The sequence below is a fragment of the Drosophila sulfurigaster genome, chromosome 2L (assembly GCF_023558435.1).
Source record: "Drosophila sulfurigaster albostrigata strain 15112-1811.04 chromosome 2L, ASM2355843v2, whole genome shotgun sequence".
Taxonomy (NCBI): domain Eukaryota; kingdom Metazoa; phylum Arthropoda; class Insecta; order Diptera; family Drosophilidae; genus Drosophila; species Drosophila sulfurigaster.
In genome coordinates, this window is record NC_084881.1 from 3,699,752 (window position 1) to 3,726,097 (window position 26,346).

The 26,346-nt window shown below is 38.9% G+C and overlaps 1 protein-coding gene and 5 non-coding genes across 7 annotated transcripts in view; 3 read left to right on the top strand and 3 right to left on the bottom strand.

Moving 5' to 3' along the window:
* LOC133842763 (bone morphogenetic protein receptor type-1B) overlaps positions 1-26,346 on the bottom strand; it is a 54,119-nt gene that overhangs the window by 16,505 nt on the left and 11,268 nt on the right. Inside the window, exon 2 of one of the 2 annotated variants that reach the window (XM_062276000.1) lies at positions 7,967-8,104. In XM_062276000.1, coding sequence (XP_062131984.1) covers positions 7,967-8,104 — 138 coding nt within the window. Of the gene's footprint in view, positions 1-1,442; positions 2,693-7,966; positions 8,105-26,346 lie in introns of those variants that run through there. The other variant, XM_062276008.1, reaches the window with a different exon arrangement.
* Positions 6,216-6,287, top strand: Trnad-guc (transfer RNA aspartic acid (anticodon GUC)). Its single transcript has one exon. It is a non-coding gene; the product is annotated as a tRNA-Asp (tRNA).
* On the bottom strand, positions 6,697-6,768 carry Trnad-guc (transfer RNA aspartic acid (anticodon GUC)). The gene has a single exon. It is a non-coding gene; the product is annotated as a tRNA-Asp (tRNA).
* Trnad-guc (transfer RNA aspartic acid (anticodon GUC)) lies at positions 7,330-7,401 on the top strand. Its single transcript has one exon. It is a non-coding gene; the product is annotated as a tRNA-Asp (tRNA).
* On the bottom strand, positions 7,819-7,890 carry Trnad-guc (transfer RNA aspartic acid (anticodon GUC)). The gene has a single exon. It is a non-coding gene; the product is annotated as a tRNA-Asp (tRNA).
* On the top strand, positions 12,875-12,948 carry Trnan-guu (transfer RNA asparagine (anticodon GUU)). Its single transcript has one exon. It is a non-coding gene; the product is annotated as a tRNA-Asn (tRNA).

Sequence of the window (26,346 nt, forward strand, 5' to 3'; positions counted from 1 at the left end):
CTGGTCAACTACTGACAATGAGGATTATGTGCGAAAGAAACACTCCAACTTTGAACTCTAACGAATCTATGCACCCGAGAACCCAAAAATACCTTTCGAATCTGTTTTCGGCTAAGAGAATAGGAACATTTACACATTTTTGTATTTAATGCGGATGAAATTGTGCATCTTTTAGTCAATAAGAAATTCGATTTTAGCTTGTTTTCAAATTCATTTTTGAAGTTCCAACTTTAGGTATCATCCATTATATGGACATAATACGTTACATCGCCTTTACTTAAAGTAATCTTAGAGGGTAGATTGAATTAAATGCTGAGATGCATATCAAAATAATCTAAGCACACGAAATCGAATGACACAAGGTTCTACATAAAATGCGAGAATTCATAGTCACACACACACACACACACAGGCACACTCACATCTATACAGATGTAGGACTGGCATCCATTAAATTGACAGCTGATCTTTTTTGGTTGCCTCATTTGCAAGGGGTGCCCGTTGATTTCGGGTATATTTTTATTTATTTTTGTTTTTGTTCATTTCATGTTGTTTTTGTTCTTCTTGCTGCTGTTGTTGTTGTTGTTGTTGTGTGTTGCTAGTCTGGTCTGTTCTACCTGCGCACGTCCATAAAAAATTAAGAAAAACATGCACAACAAGCAAAGGCGCAAAGGAGACGGCAGACGGGAATATCGGAGCCGTCAGACGTCGCATATTTTAGGCCGCCTTTCGCGTCGACATCGCTCTTCTACTATCTCTCTCTCTCTCTCTCTCTGGCTCTCTGTTCGACTCGGTTTTGTGTTCAGCACTTGACATAGAGGGAACAACAAAACGCAATTAGAAGAAAACAAAAAAGAGGCAACAACAAATTTCAATTTTCAATTGAAAACCATCGACAACGAACACACTAAACAGGATATTTTCAGAGGATTTGTTATATGAGCACTGCATACTTATGAGCTACAATCATCGGTTGAAGATCATGGAAACATGATCTTGGGACATGTCCATTTCCGCGACTATCGCGTCGATCTCAAGAAACGATAACGTTGACAGAAGATCTCAGCTCAACTCAACTCAGCTCAGCTCATGGAGAAAACTGCAAGGGAAACTATAGGAAACTTCAATAATTGAAAAACAACACAAAAGAGTCAAACAATATCATTCTCAGCCTTAAGCTTTTCGACGCTCAGATTCCCTGTAATATTTCGTTGTAAGCAATTCTTATTCAATTTATTTTGGTTGAAATAAATATTGCTCAAACTAAAGCCCAAATATCATTAGCAGATTAATATATTAAAATAATTACTTAGTGAAAGATTAAATCGACAATATATTCTATCTATATGTACATTCTAGCTTTAAGTTGCAACTAAAATGCCCCATCTATGAGTTCGCAGGGGCATACAAAAAGATAAATGAAATGTTATATTAATATTTACCATGTGCCTTCTTCTTTCTGGATTTCGGCGCCATGTCTGAAGATGCAACAACACCAACAACAACCAACGCCGATGATTTTTATGCGAAGCGGTGGGGCAGCGACAGCGACAGTGACTGCTGCTGTTGCTGCAATGCAGCAACCTCTCTGCAAGTTGTTGTCTTCGGGTGTTGGGACCCGTTGCTCAGCTCTCGATCTCTCGGTCAGCCGTGCACCAAAACAATAAATGCGGCAGCGGCAGCAACAACAACTGCAAACATCAACGTAGCAACACGAGCCGTTTGTCTATGTGGTGTTGTGTGTTGTGGATCGTGTGGAAGAACGAGAACTGGATTCGTTATATACCTTTGTCTCTTCCACCTCTCTCCGTCTCTCTCTCTCTCTCTCTTTCTCTCTCTCTCTCTCTGTCAGTCTGATGGTTGCTTTTCGGTTCGGTTCGTCTCGGTTTGGTTTGGTTAGTTTATTGCGGTCGTTTGGCCGGCGGCGTCGGTCAAACCGGCGACACCATGGAGCCTCCTGTTGCTTCCCCCCTTTGGTGGGTTCCAAGTGTATACAACAACGGACAAAATTATGGCTTTTGGCAAACTTGATCCTGTGTGTGCGCCGTTCTTGCCTCTTCCTTTGCTCGTTATTATTATTGTTGTTGTTCTTTTGCTGGGCCTTGTTGTTGCTGTTGTTGCTGCTTGTTGTTGTTGTCGCCGCAGTGGTGTGAGCGCGTGATCACGTTGATTATAATTATATACGAAAGGTGGCAATACAAATCAGGTGAAATTCAATCCAAGCATACGTCGAGTCGTCGGATATCCTGCGAAAGCCACACCGAAAGACGTTGGGACAGACACTTGCCAAAATACAATTTGATTTGAATCTCAAACTATTATTTCTTTCTAGTTGGATACAACTTTTTGGCACTTTACTTCAGGCAGACACAACACTGTTTGTGAACCGAACGTTTCGTTTTGTTTTTTTCTTCTCTTTTTTCATTTAAATTATTTTTAGCGCGTTTATAATTATTCACAAATATCCACACAATTCTATCTAGCAATCAATAAATATTTTTTTCATTTTCCGTTCCGTTCATTTAGATTTCTTAAACACTTGTCATTTGATCTATGCGCACTGCCAATTCAGTTAATAATCTTTGCCATTTAAAATGTTTGCTAATTGCACGACAAACGAATGACGAAAGAAACGCAGCGCAGCCTCCACGACACGAAATCCGCAGATACGTCACAACACGAGCACAACGTATGAGGTACTGACTTTGCTGCGGCCTGCAGCAACAGGCGTATAAAGAGAGTGTGCGCACTCAAACAGAGAGAGAGAGCGGAAAGAGAGAGGTAATATTTGAGAGAGCCGCATTAAGGGAGAGCTAAGAACACTGAGCGTAAATAGTCAGCACTTTCCAAATGTCTGCATGAATTTCATTCTTCAAATGCGTGAAAACAGTTGCATTTTAAAACATTACATTACATTAATTATTTTATTGCACAAATATATATTGTAAGAAACATTTATTTCTTTTTAAAATAAATTTACCGAAATCATGAATTGTAACTATTGTACTAGTATTTTCTTGCACTGTTGTCACTCTTTCTATGATTCGAACGCTCTCACATTCAAGTGCTTGTAAACTTTACGCTAGCGCGTTGGCGTCTCTATGTCGGCAACGTGTGGGTGACCGACAGAGAGAGAGTGAGCATGAGAGAGACGGAAACATAGATTGATGGAGAGAGCGCGCCAAAAGCGGTAGCGCGTTTTGTGCGCGATTTAAAACGCGTGCTCTCTTTGATGCTCACTTGGCGTTTTTCTTTTGGCCACGCTCACTTGTATTTCAAGTTTTGAATGGCTTGTACGAGTATCTTGATCTTTAACCGTTTGTGTAGCATCGTATTTCGTTGCTGCTTATTATAACTGACATATCTAGATATAAGGCATGGGCAATGCCCGTCGGTGCTGTTGCTGCTGCCGCTGCTGCTGTTTCTACGGCTGTCGGCTGCGTAATTGCTGGGACTGCGACGGAGACTTGCAATGGGCACGGATCTGAGGCCCTTTTTTGCATATGCATCCAACTGACAACTGCCAACTGGCCAACAACAATAACAACCAGCAATAATAATAACAGTCTTTGTCTCGAATTTGTTAAGGCAATGTGTGATTAGTGGCAACACCAAGCCAATTCCATCTCCATCTCCATCTCTAGCAAGTACAATCATAATCCCAGCACAAAGATTTTCATCTGCGCTCTTGTGCAACACCAACACTTAATGAACTCTGTCCACAAAAACTCATTAGATGTCAACCGATACCCATTCCGCATAAGTCAAACAGAAGCCTCGCTAATTAGGCTCGCTTGTAAATACCTGACCAGCAGCTCAACCGCTTTCAGGTAGTTGAATTTCATACTTTTGCATTAAAAACGCATTTGGCATTGCGTTCGCTGGAATAACAGCTGCAATGTCGAGTACTCCATGAACTCGAGCATAGTTTCAGTCCAACGATAACCCATATGATCCCTCGAATCAGCTCCAAAAAAACATTTCGACTCCAAATGCATTCATTATCTCGCACAAAGAAAAACCATAACTTATAGTATATACAATATTTTGCTGGGCATGAGCCCTCTGCTCTGGATTTGTCTATCTAAATGCTTTGGTCAGATTCTACTCGCTGATTGCCAGATTCTTGCTCTTGCTGTTGTTAATAATAACGTAAGTTGTTGTTACGCTTGTTCAACGTATTGTTGTTGTTGTTGTTATTATTGTTGTTGATGTGGAGAGTGCTGGCAGGCGAGGTGTGATTTCTCAAGTGTAGGAGTCACGCAGCGCACAGCCGGCAACACTTCGCTCGCCATGGCCTGTGGTGCACCAAAGACGGTGGATGCAGCCAGCCTGCGAGGGCATTAAGCTTCTCTGTGCAATACCCTATAAAAAGGCAGAGTGATGAAGAGAGTAAGCTCCAAAGACATTTAAAGAGGAAACTCACAGAGACTAGATGTGGACAAACAAATAAAGAAACAGTTTAAATGGATAAAATCGAATACTAGTAAACATTTATTAATGTTAAAAAATAAGCAAATAATGTTGACAAAATTTTACAATTAAATAATTTTAAACGATTTAGATAAAATACCTTCTTCATATATGGGTTTCTCCACCCAGAGCATTCACACTGAACTAGGAAAAATTAATGGGAACACAACAAGTCTGGCACTCTCTGTAGACTGTAGACTGTGAAAAATGTTGATTTTTCTTTTTGGATCTCCATTCTTTTTCAGCAGCCACTGTGAATGCCATCTCTGTCTGTTCTACAATTATCTAGCTGGAAGCGTGTATTTGTATGTGAGAGTAGAGAGAGATAGGGATTTGAACAAGTATAGAATGGAAAAGGGAGTTGGGCACTCTTGGTTGCAACAGTGAGTGGAAATGTGCAACAAGAAGGAGGGAGGCGGAAGGCGGCAGTCGGGAGTCTGGCACCAAAAATGCTAGGCGCGAAATTTTTATGACTTATACTAATATTACAAACGTGAGGACTTGCTGCAGTCTACAATTAGCACCTTTAAGTGATGTGCATTAACATTTATTGCGTTTGTTTAAATAAGAAAAAAAACAGCATCCACCATTGAGAGAATGGGAGAAACAACTTTTTGTTGTTTCTTTATTTTGTATGTATAGAGACGAATTTTTTATTTGTATACAATTGGTATGGGTTTTTCATGGAATGTTTCGAGTATTTCCATGGAAATTAAATGTTCGCCTTTGTACGTCTCTCAGACACAAGATGTAGACAACATGCCAGACAAACTGGCGGCCCAAGTATATGTTATCGGTATCTGTACCTGTATCTGGAACGAATCAACACACATTAGATACAGAATGAAGAATGCATCAAGCCAACGGACCAACATGGCCAACAGATGTGCGCAACAGGCTCCCCTTGCTCTCAGTCTTTGTTTATCCCTCTCTCTCTCTCTCTCTCGATCTCTTTCCATCTTTGGGACTCTATCGATCTCCCTCAGTAGAACAAAGGTCCGACAATACCCAAAAAGGTCTTGTCCAAAAGGTTTGAAATGTCACTTCAAGTGTGGCTGGGCATTAAATCAATGTCAGTCGATGCTCTGAACAAAGGAAAAGATTTCCCGTCTCCTTTTCTCTCATTTTCGAGTAGCAATGGACTGATGTATCTCACAGATACACTTGCATACATACACACAAACACTTGAATGTGAATGTGTCTCTATATCTGTTGTATTTACTGCATGGAAATTTCGGTTTGTGTTGTACAAGAAATTTGTGTCAACGTGGGCGAGTCGCTTTTGTTAGTGTGTAAAAATAAGTACAAACGTATTTCGTGTTTTGTCATCAGCATGTGGACAACAAAAAATGCTACAAATTCCGATAAATTATAACGATAAATTATAATTACACGCACGGCTGAGCATAAGTCAAGAAGCACATACATGCATAATAAATGTGTACGTTAACTTCTTTGGGGTGCTGGAGATATTAAACAAGTCAAAAATAATTTGTAAATGCATTACAAATATTTCATTAACACCTTGGGGATGAAAGTGTTAGCTCAATTTTTTGAAATGGTTGCAAATTAATTAAAATTTGGATTTGAGTTGTATACCATATTTACGAAAATTCTATATTAATACAAAATCTCAATAAGACTTCTAAAATTTAAGAACCCCAAGTTAGAATAAATATTCTTTTTAACCTCAAGCGAATGTCGTATGCCACATTGTCTTTTAGGCAAGCCAATTTCAACATCCTCGATAGTATAGTGGTTAGTATCCCCGCCTGTCACGCGGGAGACCGGGGTTCAATTCCCCGTCGGGGAGATCGAGATACGATTTTTTCAATTTTTTACTTAACCAATTCTTTCAACGAGCAGTTGAAATAACTAAAAACACAAATAGAATAAATACCATTTCATGAACTCTATCCGACAAGATTGAACTCTCTATTAAATAAAGCATTAGCTGAAATTGCAAAAATATGTCCATATATGTATGTATGTAATAAAAAAAAATCATTTTTTTGCCTCTGTTGAAACTATTCTACCATAGTCTATTCCTCTTGATGAATTTATGTAAAATAATCCGTCCAACACGCAACGACACGACAATAGTTAATAGTGAAGTTTACCAAAAAATACAATACCGAACTTTTCGATTATTAATTATTAATGCTTACTGAGTATAAAAAACTTTATAAAAAAAAAAGTTATTTTAAAATAGAGTAGACATTCTCCCCGACGGGGAATTGAACCCCGGTCTCCCGCGTGACAGGCGGGGATACTAACCACTATACTATCGAGGATGTTGGCACAGTCTTGACAAAAACATTTTTTCCAATAACACTGATTTATTTATTATTGGTAGATTCTTATCGACTACTACTACTCCGGTTTAATGAATCTTTAAATCGATCTGATAGCTAATTGCTCTTGACGCATAATATGGAATCCAAATTTCACGTAATTTACTTCGATCCATCAAAAAATCTATCGCTCTATATTACCCAAGCATCAGTGAACACGTACTTTTTAAATATTGTATGTCGCAATGCAACAATCACAAATTACAATACACTAAACAATTGTATTTCGTCCATCTCACTTTGTATTTGTACATACATATGTATGTATGTGTTCACAATTGCCATCCAACTGATAAGATGATATAAATGGCAGGGCTCATCGAAAAAACTGCTTTTTCTGTTAGTTGTATTGAATAATTTACTTATTGTATAAACAGACAGATTGTAAATAAAGAGAGTGAAAAACAATACACCAAAGAAAACATTTTCATTCATATTGACCCAGTGAATACGAAAAAAGGCGTATGTACAAATAGACATTTTGACCGGCAGCGTTCAACATCCTCGATAGTATAGTGGTTAGTATCCCCGCCTGTCACGCGGGAGACCGGGGTTCAATTCCCCGTCGGGGAGAGACGTTGCGAATTTTTTTTTTTAATTTTAAATACATTTTTAAAATTTTTACATTAAAAATGGCTTTTAATAAACTACAAATAAGTATTAAAAGTCAACACTTATAATATTATGTAAAGTATAACCACTAACCATACAATACATAGATGCGTCACGCCATACAACCAAAACGTCCCATTGAAAACAGTATTATTGCCGCCCCAGTCGGGTCGTGCGCTGCGATTCGAACACCGAGCCTCTTCGGCTCATTCGAAAATTCGATGTGCTAACGGCGTTATTGTATGGTTAGTGGTATAACCAATATAAGTTTGAAATAGTTTCTGTTAAACACGTTGAGTATATATTGAATACTTCATTTAGTTACGTTATATATTCACTTCTTTTTTGTAAAAAAAGAGCAGGAAAAAAACTTCACATCTCCCCGACGGGGAATTGAACCCCGGTCTCCCGCGTGACAGGCGGGGATACTAACCACTATACTATCGAGGATGTTGAAGCACGGTTGTCAAAACATGTATTTCAGCTGAGCACCTCTTTTCTTTCATTTTCTAACATTCTCACTCACCAATTTCTGCTGGTTTTTCGTGTATGCGTGTTGTTACTGCTGCTGCTTCCCTTAACTTTGCAACAGCCACATCATCATAGGCGGCTGAGTCTTCGACTCTTTCATCGGCTGCAGTTAAATCGTAAGTGTTGAACTGACCTGTAAAATATGAAAGATAAAATAATATAACATTATTTGTTAAGTATTATGAATGCAACACCCGGATCAGAAAGATGCGAAAGATTCAAAAGATAAATTTTAACCAAGCCACAGTACACAATTTACAATACATGAATTTATTAAATTATATTAATAAGAAAAACAAATGTATTACATGTTATTTGTATTCTTTTTTGGATTTATGATTTCGCTGAATTTTGATTCTAAATTACTTTTTTTGTGAACTAATCTAACAATTAAATTATTATTATTATTATATTATATATATTCATATTGCCAAAAATAATTACAGTGAAAAACCTCAAGTCCAAGAGACGAAAATGCTTTTGTATAGTGATAATGTGTAGTACAAATACATATAATTATAAATTATATGGGAAATATGACAATTTATTTTAGCTATTCTAATTTAGCTATTCTAACAAACAAGTGCAGATAGCAGAATAGAGCTATAACCTCTTAGCTGCTTGCATTTTAGTATTCCACAATCAAACGAAAATGTTATAGTAACCAGTACACAACTTGTAAGAGTTTGGTAAGATTTGTAGCAGCAAGCTTGGTTGATAAAAGCTGAGACATTTACACCAAGTAAAGGTCTGAAACGGAGCAGAGGCGTTAATTGATTAAATGGTTTTGCACTTTGCTGACGAAGTGGAGTGCGTAATTGCCGTCGCTGTTGCTGGTCTCGCACACACTGCTAGCTTGGCAGTTACATAAACCATTTATCAAACTCGCTTGACATAATGCAGTAAATAACCGTTCTGTGGGGATGGGGATGAGGATGGGCATGGGCATGGGAAAAGATAATGCAATTTCCGAGAAGCAAAACAAACAAAAAAGCAAAGCAGAAACCAAAAACAGAAACAGTTTTAACGCAAAGTGAAAAACAAACGTGACTGGCTCAAAGTGGGTGTAGCGGGGACAAACTCATTTCATATGCAACAGGCGACAAACTTAACCATAATGCGCAACAACACCGGCAAATTAGAGCAATGCGTGTTAAGAGACGATAACGATAACAATAACGATAACGACTCCAATGACTATGACGATGACGATGACAATGGCAATCAATCATTATGCATATAGCGATGATATAGTTCGCGCCGTTCGCATCGGATCGCATCAATCGAAACGCAATTGCGCAGAAATAAAAGCTAATGCCAACTGAATGCTAAACGCCGTTTGGCAAGTTGCCCCAATTACTTGGCCATCCCGCCCCTCGGGACTCTTGATTAATGGCGCAATCTATGTCCAGAATCGGGTGTGACTCTTTCTACTACTATTCCAAGCTAAATGAACTTGAATATATTTAATGCTTTATAAATGAATCAATGAAAACCTGGCAGCTTAATTATATGGGTAATTCGTAGTCAAACATATATCAATACTCTGGCACTTTCATCGGGAGAAAAAAAAATGATTGATGAGAAGCCAAATTCACATAAAAACTCTAAACGTGGGCGAATAATGAGTCACCTCAAACTAACTGATTTACTGTACTAGAATAGAAAGTTGAGAGTGTATGCAAATAGTAAAAGATCTCGAGTGTTTTAGAAAGTCTATTTGCAACTACGAAAAGTAGGTCATTAGACGGGAAACGATATTTTCGTGCAATTAAAATTTTATATTTTATCAAAATAAATAGGGAAATTTTGGTCGCAAGTAGCAATCTAAAAAAATGCCCTGTGAATTGCGAAAAATTATTATATTCAGTTTTAAATATTAATGCAAGAGAGAATTGAATGTTTTTCAAAACATTTAATTAATTTCCATTTCCATCATATATTGAACAGGCTTGATATTTACTTTAATGTATATATATTTATTAAGATAGAATATATTTTGCTTATCCGTTCATCGTAGAATGCCCTTCATGCTTATAAGTGCCAGGGTATAAACGGCAACTCAGTTTTTGCATAGCAAACGAAAATAGATCAAAGTGCATTTCGAGTTTTCTAGTGGCTTTTTTCGATTTAGACTTGGCGGAGGAATATGCAAAAATATACTTTTGACTCACTGAGAAATGAAAAGAAGAAAGTAGAAGCAGAAAAGTGTGGCAAGTGATGCATGCCCCATAGCACTGCGACCCGACTGGGTGCTGTCTATCAACGCTTCGAGTCTATGCTAAATGAGCTGCAGCGCACACCCACAACCCGCCTTCCCCTTCCCCTGCTCTTCTCTTGCCTTCCTTCCCTCCTTTCTTTTCCCCCCTTCCATAATCGCGTCCGCGCTGCATTAGTCAAAAGTGCGTATATGAAATCAATTAAAATTCCGCACGGCACACGGAATGGACAAGAATCCGTCCGTATTTACGCTTTTAGCGGCCTATGCGCCGCGCATGGCCTAATGAAGGCACGTCTTCGTCTCCACACATGCACATGGACATGGACATGAACGTGGACGTGGACGTCATCAGCGACAGCGTCAGCTGCAAGTGGGATTCAAGTACGAGTAACGAGTATGGCACACACACTGAAAACTGAGGACTGCGAACTGAGAGGCAGTCCAATCAGGCCCGATGCCACTCGAAATTTGTTTACAACAGCTTGAGGCACACTGATTGCCGCGAGGTCAGGTCATGCCTCAGCTCGAATTGCCCTTGGGTGCTGCTGCTGGGGAGCTATTCAAAATTTCTGTTGTTCTCCTCTTGAATGCATCGCAATAGGGCTTTAATTTTCTTTGGGGTTCTGCACGAAATGAAAACTCATCGTATAATAACACAATTAATGGATGGGTCTTGTGTCCAAGACCTCCGCAGGTGTTGCCAGTTTGGACACGCCACATAAGAAGCGACTGCAATCACAAACCATCTTCGTTTCCATCTTCATCTTAATCGTCATCGTCATCGCCATCGCCATCTTCATCTTCATCTACACCCCAAGCTATAACACGTCAATTTAATTCGCATGTGATCTGACTTACGACAAACAGAGATACCGAGAGTATTATATCATTTAGACATATCGCATTTAACTTAATTGCATCTAATATAAGGGGAATCCGTTTATTGATAGTCATTATGATAGTTATTATGTTTACTGATGTCGAGTCTTTAAATAAAATAACATAATTATGCATAGATATAAAAAGTAGAGCAATTTCTGATTTGACGCGATTGTTAACTATGACGAAAATAAAAATAAGTTGACCGTAGAAGACTAACCAATTTATAGTATTGCAAATAAAGTTCCACCATAGCATATGGTAGATATAGTATGGTATGTGCTAGATATCTCAATTTTGAAAAGACCACCCAAGATATTTAGATCATAGCATATTGATTATTTATGCAATCATGAATCCATTCGTGTACACGTTTTGTGTGCTTTCAAATATTTTCACTGCTTTTATTATTTGCTTGGCGTCGAGTCAACGTCAAAATTATGACTGACATTTGATTTGTAATTGAAATGGCAGGCGAGACGCATAATTTGTAGATTTGTTTATGTTTTCGTTATATAGTAGTACATATAGTACATTTGTTAGCATAGAAAAAAAAAACATTTTGGGTGGTCCACAAAGCGTCATTGCGAGTGATCGCTGTGCTTGTTCGGATGTCTGTGTGTGTGTGTGCGGGACTTTTGCGCAATGTTCTCAATTTCAAAGACTAGACATATAATTGAAGATTTCCGGTCTCGTCCAAAATGAATTACGCGCCGCTTGCGATCAACGAGAATAAGTGACAGAAGAATCAAGAGGAGAAAAAGAGCACTTTAAATTGAATAATGTCACCCAAAAGCAGAAACTGTGCAGACCCCATCACACCGCACTCAGAATTAGACTCGGATGTCACTGCTGCTGAGACGGCGATTTGATGCCCTGGATGTGGATGGATGATGAGGATGCTCATCACAACTTGCTGATCATACTAAGTATGTCAACTGCCACGTCGGCAAGTAATTCAATACACCAGAGTAAAAGTGTGAAGAGGTGCATATGATTTCAACAAAGAATTATCTTCAAAATACTTGAACACTTCCACACTCACACACATACCTATAGATATGTATGTATATATTAAATTTCATTTCAATGACAGTAAAGATAAGACGACCAAAATCCAAAAGATACACATATGCTCATTCTTTCGACTCTAGAGATATAGATAACACACACTCTCATCGAGAAAGAAAAGGGGTTGTTTTTAAAATAAGGGGATAAATAAAAAAAAGAGAGCAGAACACAACACAAATGTTCTTTTCTTTATAAAATAAATATATGTATTTTTTCAAAGACATTTGAATTTGTTCCGAAATGAAATGAATTAAGAAATCCGCCTGACTACTAGATATATTCTCAAAATAGAATCAAAAATTTTTGAATGCGCACTCTGCTGTAGCTATAATCATCGTAGCGAAACTTAGATGGCATTTATAAAACCAAAAAGCAAAATTAAGATAAGGATAATGCAATTATCTGCTTCAAGTCGTACAAGTTGGATTTAGTCGTTAGTAAATAAATGAGTACTCAATCTGCAAAAAACATAATTAAATAATGTAAACAAGTCTAAATTTTTATATTGTTCTGGTCAATAAAAGACGGTGAGATAATAAAGAAATGCTTAACTGCTGACGTCTTCGACTATCGCTAGTTAAACTGTGCTAGATAATAATAATTTATTTGTATATTTCTTTCCTTATCATATTATTATTGCTCTTCATAAAACTGACTAAAAGTTCTTGAGCGCCTCTCATGGTATCGCTCGCTTTAGCTTATGACTTTCAAAATTGCCGCCCGGTTCCAACTGCCTCCGTGGCGCAATCGGTTAGCGCGTTCGGCTGTTAACCGAAAGGTTGGTGGTTCGAGTCCACCCGGGGGCGTTGCCAACTTTTTGTTTTATTAAATATTAAATAAATAAAATTTTAATTTTTTTTATATTCTAGTGACGTTTTACATACATTTTTGGATTATTCTTCAAGTTGTTTTTTAATAGCATGAAATTACTAAATATTCATATATACATCGAAAATGCTAATGAACAAGTTGTTGGTTTCAAATGACCAATAAGCTTTGTTAAACAAAATACTAGAAACTCCTACATTGCGATACATTTTTATTGTTGCAGCTAGCAAAACAATAGAATCAACTTTTACTTTGGTCAAAAGGCCTCAAGATATGCGCTGCAGGGTACCCGCAATAAAAAATAAAAATACAAAATTGTTGCTTGCGCTCACACAAAAGACTGAGTCTGAGAAACTGAAATAAGATCGATGATCAAAGTTTGTGCCTCGATTCTCTGAGGCCTTTTACAAAGCTTTTGTATATGTTTGATAAAAAATAAAATGACACAGCAATACAACAATTCAGCTCGACCTTTAGTTACTCTAACTCAGTTCAAAACATACTTTTTAAAGGTGTTGGCAAAAGCAGTGTATAAGACAAATTTCTTGAGAGAACTCGTAATTTCTATTCCTAAATTTTGGGCTTGTTCATTAATGACCAGGCAAGTGACCGAGTTCAGCAAAAGGAAAGCGCAATGGAGAATAACAAAGGCGGGAAGGCAAATGAATAAGACAAAGGCAATTGAAGCAACTCGAGCGAATAAAGTCAAGAGGCCAAATAAAGATTCGATTAGATTTTAGCAGTTTAAATTGAAAAGCTAATGCAACAATAATTTTGAACAAGAAATTATTATGCAGATTGTGAGATAGAAAAGCTAAAATGAAAATATATTCCATATTGAATTCTACATTATGGACAAGAGAGCCAAGTAATTGTATTGGTGTGAACAGCTTTCAAACCATATCAATAATTGAATAGCTCTAGGATACTACGGTTTGGGCGTGTCAAGTTACACAGTTGCGGAACGTGAGGAACGTGCCTCATGATTGGGTAAAACGACAGCGGCAGAGACGGACGGCAATGCCAGCAAAGGCAGCAACATCAGCCGAAAACAGTAAACCGTTTTTAAAGTTTCCACATAACTGGCTCAAAACGCTAACAAGCAAAAAACTATTGACGAAAAAAGGAAGGCTCGCAATGCGCGTACAAAGAGTCACAAAAGCAAACAAAAATGACACATCAGATAAGGCAATATCACCTACCGGGGCCCGAAAAGCAACCAAGCTGGCCAACTGGATGTGAAGGTGGAGGTGGAGGTGGACCAGGAGCCACAACATGCATGCATGGGCGGAGGAAGTGGAGCCTGTGGCGACGCGACGCTGTTTGTCTGCAACGTTTGCCTCAAGATGCAACAATTGATTGCAGGCGAAATACAATGTGGATGCTGCTAGCTGCAGTTGGCTGCTGGTTTGGCTCTCAGGGTCGTTGCACAGCAGCCAGCCATCCAGTCAGCCACCAGCCGCCAGGTAGTCAGCCAATCCTGCTCCATTCTTCTCTCAGCTCTTCCCTTCTCATCACTTGTTGGCCTGCATTTGTACTTAGCAATGCAAAAGACGCGACGTTGTTGTCGTCGTCGTTGTTGTTGTCGTTGTCGCTGCTTACTCGAAGTACAACACAAATTGTGGTGTCGAACAACATGTTTCTTGGTTCCACACAGATCTTGCAACAATGGACAGACGATGGCGTTGCCTGCTTACATTTCGGGTGCTTTTTTGAAGGAAAGTCTAATTGACGAGCGCCTCGCTCTCGATCTCAGTCTCGATGTTGCTTTTGGTATTGGTTTGGGTCTTGCTTGCAACTGTTGCCTAGACACGCATGCCTATGCCTCATTATGAGGCAGCACTGCAGTTCACAATGTTGCAAATCCCATTTACAGTCTCAGTGCTCACACAATGGCAACTTCCCTCCAGAATACACAACTGCTGAATGCGCGACGCTTTGACGCATGAATAAGTGATGCCAATTTTCAAGGCATTCGGCATTGGTCAAGTACAAAATGTCATTGCCATAAAAGCGAAGGTTGAAAAGCATACGAAAGATCAAATTAAAATAAGTAAGAACGCTCTAGGCGAAACTGATCAGTACTTACGTAGTATATACTATCGAAACAACAGACCATTCTTAATGTAAGTAAATGTATTCTTGATCAGTATTTCTGTTAAAATTCTCGTCTGTAGACCTCAAATGAACTTATCTTCATAACGATACTATAATAATATAATAAGCACTTTCTGAATGATTCAACATCCGATATTTACGATACCATTACACAAATTGTTAGTGTATATCAATGTGCTCTGTGCTTCTTCTGAACAAAACTTAACTGGCTTTTTGTTGGCGTTGTTTCTGGTGTTGCTCTTTAGCACTTCACGTGCGAAATAAGGGAAGACGAAAAAACAGAAAAATGGCAACTTTAAATTAGGTTTGACAAGATAAATGATCGGACTGATCGCTGTGAGACGAGACAAGACGAGACGGAGCAGAAAATAAAGAGAGCGAGGAGAGAAAGAGAGAGGCGAGAGGAAACCATTCAAGTGACCTCCATGGTAGTCTCTCATTATGTTGCTGTTCGTTCGCTGGCTCTCAACTGCTATTTCAATTCTTCAAGCACTTGAAATTTAAATTACAGCGGAAAAGGACGCTAAGTACAGACATACATACATATAATTTGATGGCATGGCTAGGGAATCTGGGTGCAATTTGCAATTGGCAATGGCATCGAGGCGTTGAAAGGCTTATTAAAAGAAATTTGCAATTACAACGTTGGTGCGAGAGAGGGAACAGATAGGTGGACGTATCAGTGTGTATGTGTGTCTGCAAAAGAGGGAATGAGATGGTTATGTTGAGATTCGCCAACATCTACGTTTTGAAGCCCATTTATGTTATTTGCTGGCTCTGTTTTCTTCAGCTGCTTCGCGATTCGAGTCTTCTGCGGGTCCTATGTATAAGGCCTACCACAATGGGGCTGCCACGAAACTCCACTTTTAGAAGGCACCTTATCTGTGCAACGGCATCAATTTTTCACACCAGGCACATGGCAGAGTCCGCAATCCACAATCCACAGTCCGCACAGTCAGTAAGCAGCAGTCAGCTCTAAAGGGCAAAAGCAGCAAACAGCACAAACGGCATAAATATTATGGCCAAGTTTGCAAAGCCCCGACTAACAGATCTCATATCAGGCAGAGTACGTGGCTCAGCTCAGCTCAGCTCTGGCAATGCCATGAAATGCTTAAACATAAATTCAAAAACAACAACAACAACAAAGCACAAATGCAGCTGGTCGGAAGACTGCTGCTTAAGCCAGGTCCAGTCCTGGCTAGTCGATTTTGCTCTAGAGATTAGTGGTGCGACGAGTGCGACTGCGAGTGCGAGTGGGACTTGCTCTTGCTCTTTGTCTGTTGACCCTGATCATCTACCACGAACAGGCGTCTCGACTGCAGTTCAGGCTGTATCATTAGAAAAGGCTGCAAGCAGAGTGGGACGTATAGAACGATCGTTTTAATGGTCAAGCGCATTGTTCCTGTTGCAGAAACGAAAACTCGGGTTCATTGCACTTTTAATGCTTATTAGAATCCCGCAATTATCTCATGTACTGCATTTGTTACGCTTAAACGATGCACGCCCTTAAAAAAAATAATGTCGGACAACTGTACCCAAGTGAAAAAAATAAAAGGTGTGAAATTTGCTGCCTCTGCATATTCCCTAAAGGCCCACCAAAAGACTTCCCTTTACCATCCTCTCTCCGATTTTTGGTTTTTTCCTCATTTTTGTTTTTAATTTTTTCTCGTTTTTGAGGACAGCTCGTAAGAATTTAAAATAATAGCAAGGCAATTCGCCAGGCTGCAAAACGTGGCAGGAATTTTAAATGTATTTTCATCTGCTGTCGCTAAAGAATGATGATATTCCCAACTTTAAGATATCCTAAACGAAAATTATACTGAATACCGACTACCCGACTATAGAATACACTTTTATTTTAATTTCTATTAATTTGTCCAGACTAAAGTAATGACTAAAGTATTCCTTGTCATTAAATGCAGCTGTTTAACAAATATACCTCATCGGTCATTGTTCGCTACAGGGTATATTCAACGTCGAAAACGGCAAACGTAAAGTGTGATTAACGCGTACCTGCGACTGCAAATGGAGCTGGAGAACTGGGAACCTGGAACTTGAGAGCTGCGACCCAAGTCGGGGTCTCTCTACCTTTTTGACACAATGTCTTGCGTCTGCCGCGTCCGACTCAATTGGCGTTGGCGACGTTGACAAAAACCCACGGCATCTTGCATCCTCCTCGTCGTTGTCGTCAAAATCATCGTCCAAATGCGCGCAGAAGCTGCACAAAACCTCGCCGGAATCCTCAAACTTCAAGTCAGAGCAGTCCCTAGTCTGTCCGTCTGTTGGGCTCTTAGTCTGTCTACCTGAGGCAAGCCAGTTTGGACTGTTTGTGGTTGGCAGCTTAAATGACCAACTCGTTATGTGTTTACCACAGCAGCAGCCGCAGATAAGCAAACGCGATGTGCAGGCGACGCAATGCGACGCGACGCGACGCGACGCGACGTTAAGTCGGAGCTGCCACAACCTCTGCGTGCCGCAAGCTCTTTTTGGGTCCCTTTTAATGAGTCTGGGCTGGGCTGGACCGAGCCGACTCGACTCGACTCGAGGCGAGGCGAGGGTTTGCTGACTGCATCTTTTTAATAATATTGTTTACGTGACATTTGATTTATTATGAACTTTTCCTTTTGACAGATTATGTGGCGGCTCGGCTTCACGCCAGTTGCTACTGTTTTGACTCTGTCCCAGTCCCAGTCCCAGACTCTGCCTCTGTCTCCGAAGGGAGCCGTTGACTGTGCTGCTGTATGTTGGTTGGACTCTTGCTGGTTGCGGCTCCACGCTGCTGCACTTAAGTGGCACCCAACATTATTTTGCATTCGCCAGCGCAATAGCCCGACTTGATGGTAGAGACCAGCGAAATCAATTAGTCTACCTAATAAGTGCAAGAGTCCAACAATTAGAATCATAATTCACTAATTAATCATTAAGAGGCAGCGATCAAAAATTGCAATTATGATTAAATGCCATTTCTTGTCGAAGGAATCCATTCTTGTATGTTAATAATGTTCATTTTTCTTAGTTCTATTCGCATCTTCTGACGCCTTTAACTTTCAACAGAAAGCTCTATAGTTCAGTAAAATATACAATTCGCAAACACACTATATATATAATGGGAGTGTTTTACAAAAAAAATATTTTATTTAGTTTATAGTTTAAAATTTAAATATTAAAATTTTCCAGTAAAAGGTTATTTGTTAAATGTTACGATCCTCAGAGAGCGGGTCTACTATTCGATTATGCTCATCTCTTAATATTGCCGTTTGATTCGTTACGATTATTTACAAAGAACTCGACACAGAGTTCTTTGTTGTCGTTTTAATTAAGAACCAGTTTGATTTCGTCCCTCTCATTTTCTTATTGATATTTACAAATTAAATGTTGATAAGCGAAAAGGTTTTCGGGATGGGTTCAATTCCAGATTCTGGTTCTACGTTGTGGGTGCGATGTGTCTAAAATTTAATTATGCTGCATGCAACGAGCAGCCACTGTAGTTCTCGTTGCTGTTGTTGCCTTAGCTGTAGCGGTGGCAGTGGCAGTGGCGGTGACGGTTGCTGTTGGTGTTGGTTATCATTAAGAGTTTAATCTTTATGGGTTATGGCAGCACTCGAGTCGTTAGGCTCAGTTTAAATAGCCAGTAAGTTCGCCGGCTATGTTATTTATGTGGCCTGCCAATAATAATGGTCATCATAAACACAACTCGCCCTCTTTCCCCACTGCGGGAGTTCTACAACGAGCACGAGCAAGAGAACGAGAACGAGAATGAGATGGGAAAGGCGAGAAGGTGTGAGCCATGGGGCGAGGGAGCGATCATTTTAATATTGATACAATGATAATGTCATAAATGTGACAGCGATAAAAATCACTACGGTTTTTTATTATATTTTTTTTGGGGTTGACACAAAGCGGGGCATAGGGCTGCCCTCGTATGAGTCCGAATAGTGAGTGTGTAGTATTATCTGAGTCTCAGTTTGATAGCTTGCAACAAGCGCTACAGGTTGGTCATAACCTCTTAATGACTGTATGGGGATGGAGGCAGCAATTCAAACTTATTGACACTTTATAGCAATGTCAAATGTTTGGTCAGAAGAGCCTCTCAGCACATACAAGTATTGACACATTGATTAAGGCTCGCAAACACAAATATTGCCGCATTGGCATTGGCAAGGAAAAGGTTTTCAGTTTTCGGCTTCTCCCTCACAGACTTTGACGTCGAGCAGCAAACCGAATGTCGACTGACAAACAGATTTCATCCATTCGCAACCAATTCATGCCACATTTTATGCAAAGTCAGACACGACTTTGCACTAAAGCCGCCATAGGAGACGTTGACGAAGAAAAAGGGAAGTTCGTGAATTCTTCTGCCGCGACGTTTAGATACTCTTTTGTGTTAAAATGCTCCAATTCGGATTTGAGTGCCTACATTCATTTTTTAATTGAAATTAAGTTATTGTCCTCTTGGCACTTTTCATATTACCACATATAATGTACAATTTTATTCATACGAATACAAGATATTTCACATAAGTAATTCATTATAATTAAACGAAAGCGGCTTTATTAATCAATCAACGATTTTGGTTTTTTATATTTTATAATTTAAAAAAGAAAAGCATAAGAGAAGAGCATTGAAGAGTCGAACTAACTCAGTCTCAATCTTACAGGCACATTTGTTTCGCGAATGCTGGGGAAGATTTCTGCGCATAGATTGAGTACTAAGGCCAAGGAGAATAAATTTTTTTTTTTTCAGTCTCAGCTTCATAAGGCAGGCAAACTCCAAAGAAGTCCCATACTCCTCGGCTACATTCGTTTTGAGAATTCCCTTATTTGAGTCTGTGCCGAATGTGCGAAGGAAGAGGAAATGAAAGAAATATTCTGCGGTGTTGTTATCGAGGTCTCCGCATCGCGACTTGAGACTGAGACTAAGACTGCTCGTAAGGCTTGGAAGTCATTGGGGCTCGCGAGCTACAATTAATCATATCGGAATATACTCATTTTGCCCTTTGGTGAGCATAAATCTCGTCGGGCATTAAGCCGGCTTATGCCGTAGCGAAAGCCCGCTCTATACTGAGAAAGCGAAAAGAGCTTTTCGCGCGCATGCGCAACAAATCGCTTGATTACATTTTACTAAGCCCAGGTTGTCCATAGTAACACGTCGAATTTTGAATTCTTGGCAACAGGAAATAACCTTAACGAATCTTCCCTTAATGTAATCCATTTTTAAGCATTTGCCACTGTTCGTCCATTTTCATTTCGTAATTCTCAATCCCTTCATCAAGTAAATGAAAAATCGAGCAACCTCCGCTTGTTTCCCTGCATAATGTCGCCACTGGAAATTGCAATTAACTTAGACTGCCCCGCGACGTGTCCCAAGCGAACTCACACTCCACAATTTTCTAATTTAATTACGTCTGGCTGGGTATTTTTTCTTCACTTTTCGTAATTTTATTAAAGTGATAAAAATCTGGCAATGTGCCCAGCATTCACTAAAACAGAAAAGTCCACAGGAAATTGAAATAACTACAGAAAAATAACACACACACTTACTCAATACTCTACAATGTTTCACTCTCATTTATGAATATCACAAATTATTTACTTGTTTAATTATAGACAATTTTACATTTACTTTTGATATTTAAAGGCTAAATTGAAATAAAAATTTGTGTATTTACTACATAATAAACAAGAAAGTTACAGTCGAGTGTGCTCGACGGTGAGATACCCGCTACCCATTTTTTAATAAAAGCAAAATATTGCGGTATTTTTTTAAAATATACCAAAAATACTAAAAATAAAAATGGTATTTTTGTTATACCGATATAGTACCACATTCAAAATATACCATAGACGGCATTTGCCGAGCAATCTGGTATATTTACCAGATTGTCGGCCAAAGCAACTAAAACCCCTAGTAAGTAGGCGTTTTTGCCCATGCAAAAGTATTTCTTTAATAACTTCCACAATTTTTATCTGATCGCAACCAAATTTTCAGGAATCACAATTACTATAAATATGATTGTACATACCCAAATTCAGCTCTAGCTTGTTATTCGATTTTTTTGATTTGAGGGGGCGGAAGTGGGCGTGCAAAAATTTTAAACAAACTTGATCTGCGTGCAAACATAACAAATGCTGTCGAAAAAAAAATTATAACTCTACCTCTTATAGTCTCTGAGATCCAGTGTTTCACACGGACAGACACACAGACGGACAGATGGACATGGCTAGATCGTCTCGGCTATTGATGCTGATCAAGAATATATATACTTTATAAGGTCGGAGATGCCCCCTTCTACCTGTTACATACATTTCCTGCCGCCTTCTACCCTATGGGTAGCGGGTATAAAAATTATTAAAATAAAGATGTAAGAAAGCTACAAAGCAACGGAATTACATTATACCGAATTAGCATTTCGAAACATATTATAATACACTGTAAGCTAATACTTCGTATATAATATTATATTTTATTAAAAATGTGTCGACAAAGTATTTTTCCACTACCGAAATCATAAATGCGGTTGCCTTCGAGCTTATCTAATGACTAAATCAAAACCATTTTTCTAGCACATTAACTTCTTTCTTATTTTTTGGAAATATGCATAATCATACTGTGTATGTATTTACTAACTATTTATAGATGATAGCTTCTTTTCTATTCTGAGTCTAAAGCTAAACCGCAAAGACAAGGACTCAACTTTCGCAATTACAACCTATCGACATTAACAATGAATGGCCGGTCCTTGACAATGTTGCATGTTGCATCTCTTTAATTTTTCTGGGTTACTGAGTAGAAAAGTAACAAGAACACAAGGATGTACAAAGGGCAAAGAGGACAGATACCAAAAGGGGATCACAATTAAGTGCATATAAATTTTGTAATTTTACGATCGCATTGCTTATAAAAAGCAAAGGAAGTACCACAAGATAAGAGAAACAGGCTCCAAGCATAGGGCTAAGCTTGGCATAAAGTATGAGAATTTATGGGTCAACCAAAATTGAATGCAATAAGCCGCAAAAATATGGTCAATATCGAGGGTCGTCTGCCCGAACGTTTTGGGTACGCACATCGAGGTGGATGATAAGATACTTGGGCTTCTATTACTGATTACTGATTGGTAATGACATTAGCAACCGGCTGTCGTTAATTTTAATAATCCGTTTACCATGCGAACAAGCACTAAACTGCCACCGATTGGTCGATTGGTGGTCAGTGATTCGTGGTTGATGCTTGGAGGCAGACGGTGGTTCAAGCAGCGCAACGGGCGGTCATTAAGGCCTGAGGTCGTGTAGGTAAATGCAGCCTCCTTTAGCGAGGTGTGAAGAAAAGTGTCGACTTGTTAAGGCCACAGACCACAGACAAACAACAAGATAACTGGATCCAGACCCTAACACTACAACCACCACGATCAGCTTGAAGCTTAGCCTGAGATTGAGTCGGAGTCTCTGACTGTTTCTCAGAATCAGCGGAAAGCTCACGCGGCCTGCTTTTGTGGCTGCAATAAATAAAACAAGTTGAAACCGCAGACACATACGCACCAACGGCTTGGCGGCATGTTTTGTCCTTCATGTGGTGTTTGTGGTGGTGTTGCTGGTTTCCTTTGGAGAAGCTACTTGCCGCATATGCGATAAATTTTATTTATTTCTATACGTGGATATTCACATGCCGCACTTGTCTAACTTTAACCTCTTCTTCCACTTAATTAGTGTCTCACAAATCGGCAAAGTTTCTTTGATGCCCCTAAGTCTTAAGCCAATAAAAAAATATTTTATGCAGGATTTAGAAGCCAATGCAAAGCCCAATAAAATACTCACTCGCAAAATATGCGCAAGATTCATTTTACGAATTATTAATATCTCTTTCAATATTATTTGTAACACAGACTTTTTACACTGTATCTCAATTCCTTTGTTAATTGATAAACACAGAAAAAGGAGTTTATTTACGGCCCCCTTAGCATAACTAAATAGTTAGATATGTGAAACTCATATTGAAGTGAATCGAGTTTCCGGCAAATGAAATGCTCTTAACTGAGAGGTGCAATTAGTTGGTCATATGTCTTATGGTAACCGGCTGGTGGCACCAAAACCAGCCAACTCTTGTATACTGAGGGGCACTCTAATCCAAGATAATTAATTACAGCTTTACAGGCAAGCTGCCAGTAACTTAATAAAGCATAAATGATTGTCAACTGTGCGCGAATTAGTCTTTATTATGTCAATAAATCGTGGCCAACTGATCACCAGCCATAATAGCGAAAATATTCGAACTGCAATTCCAATTGGCTTGTTTTTTATACCCGCAACCCATAGGATAGAAGGGTATTATAGCCTTGTGCCTGCAGGCAGAAGGAAGGAGAAATCTACGACCCTATATATTCGTGATCAGCGTCAACAGCCAATACGCTATATCTATGCCTTCCTATCTGTCTATCATCTCTGCTTTGGCTGATAATCTGATATATAATATTTTGGACTATATCGATATACCAATTATAACTATCGGTTTATTTTAGTACTTTTGATAAATTAGTGTAATATACTTTTAGAATATGGTTTTATTGGAATTGTGTAGCGGGTATCTCACAGTCGAGCACACTTTTAGCTTGTTTTTTTTTTTGTTGTCTGTGAGGCTATTTCGTGGGAAAGTTGGTCAATCGTCATATTGATGGATTGTTTCATAATCTGTCTACATTCAGAGTCACTAACTACCTTTAGAAAGTCTTGCCATATTTAGTTATCAGCGATTAAAGTTGTTGAGAAATGCCAGAAAACTTTGCTCCACTGAAACCTTACAGAAACAAAAAAAAAATTAAAAAAAAAATATAAAAAACTGTCGTGACTTTCAAAATACCACAAAAGGAAGCAGCAGCCGCAACTGATATGACAATATTTTAATTAAAAGTTTTTTTGTGGAGCGTAAGACACACGCCAACAAGAAGCAGAACACGTCACAGATGAATCGGCAGAGGGAACACAACCGCAAAAGGTTGCTGAGGCAGAATGCCGTTCAACAAGTGTTAGCCTTGCAACATGGCGAGCTGGCAACATAACAAGCGTCGCTGTCTGCCGTCCTCGAAGCTGCTGTTGGTGTCTCTCAACATCGACTCCAACCACGAGGTGTTAAAGTAAATATGCAAGAAAAGAGCTAACAAATTTTACATGCCGTGCCAATAATTGAAAAAGCATGTTGCCCCACGACGTGGACGTATGTAGCTACAAGACTTTCTGCTTAGAAACGTTGTGAGTCTCATTTATTGTAAACTATTGCAAATCATTTAACCCAAAAAAAGGGTTACTTCCTTTTCTCGAATGCAAATAAGTTTTTTTAATCTACATTGTGGCAATTAGTCCACATGGTTTTCATAATTGTTAATCCTATTTTTTCAGAAAAATATCCATTCTCCAAGTTGAGAACTGTTTGCAAAAAAATTGTTTGAATATATCTCCATTTCCGCTGGCACGAATGGCCTCTCGATTACATGAGTGCACCGAAACTAAGTTCAAGGCAGTTTTTATCCGCCTAGCGGATGCTGGTAACACTGGCAATAACAATACCAAGAGTCACACTGTATGGTCACACTACGAGATACCCACTACAACTGAGATGTATGGGAATTAAAGAAAATATACTGCACTAGCTTTAGTTCATAGTAAGCTAACAAGTTATAAATATTGAATTGTTCGGAATCTCCACTCTTAATGTAAATAATAGTAATCCAACTAAACGCAAAAGTTGGAAATACATAATTTTAGTAACCTTCAACCAAAAAAACATTTATAACTTCTCTTATAACGTTGACTACTTTCTATCTTCAACTATTCCAGGGTGTGAATTCACAACAGATTCACGATGATATAAAATGGAGATGGTCGCTCGTTGCTGGCTGCCTGCTGCATGTTGCATGTTGTTGGTTTGTTTTTGTTTTCCTCTCGTTGTTTTTGTGGCCAATGCCGCTGCAATTGCCACTGATCGCGTCGATTCAATTAGTAATTCTAAAAAGCGGCAAACGACGCCTTTTGCATCCTAATAAGCTGTTGCAGTTACTCTTGTTTGTTATTGCTGCCGCTGTTGATGTTACTCTTTCTTGGTCTCAAACTATTGTTGATGTTGCCATAACATTTGTTCAATAACAACACCAGTATTACCAACGTCAGCGTCAGGCAATCGTTTCCAGGCCAAGCTTTTCCAATTGTCGGCGCTGCACTTTTCATGCCCAAATGCAGTTGTACTCGACTGTCTCAGTTGTTGCAGTTGCAATCACATTGCGGCGCATTGACTATTTTTGACATTGTCGTCGCGTCGCCGTCGCTGTCGCTGTCGACGCTGACGCTGACGTCAACGCACTCGTCTGGCAGCATGCTTACTCGTTCAATTCTTTTCCACAGAAAATGTAATTACGTTCTGTGATTTCGAATACCCTGTACTTTGAAAAACGGGTATAATAGGGTCAATTTTAAGAAATTATTCTTTTTTATACTTTCGATTTAGATGGACGAATTCTTAAATACCTTTCAAACTAATGGTTAAATTATATTTGAGGGGGTCTTGTACAGGATATTTGGCAGTTGTTCAATCATTTATATTGCACTTCTTGAGAGTTTTTTGCCGTCGTCGTGGATGCTTCTATTGCAGATGTTGCCATTTCTGGAGGCCCAACATTACAAACTTGGTTCAAATTAATTCTTCAAGCCAAATTGCACACTCGCAGTCAGCTAATCAAAGTTTAATCAATGCGGTATTTTGATGTGACATTGCATTGCATTCTGAATACCCTTGTCATAGGGCATACTAAATATCTTAAGGAATTCCTATTGCATGGAAGATAAACACTTTGAACATTATTATAAAACCGATGACCCTTCAAAATTAGTTTTCTCATAGTAGCGAACTAAAATGTTTTTATATTTCGAAAGGCAAGTGTACAATACAAGCCAACAAAGTACCTTGGTCGTGCTGGAAAGAGTATTAATTGTCAACTGCAGTCAGTGGATTTCTCTTCCGTTTAAAGCCAGTTTCCATAGGAAAAACGATGGGAAAATATTTGTTTGTTGCATTGAAGAAAGAGCGTATAAGTCGAAGCAACGTCATTTTTATGGACACGCCATCGCATCCTACAGCATTATTTATTAGTATTTTTTTAGAAGAATCGAAGATATTAAATTCAAGAGCTAAACAGCTCATACATTAAAGTTTCTTTTACACTACTTGAAATCATGATAATTTAATTGAATGCAAAATTATTTTACTATAGTAGCAT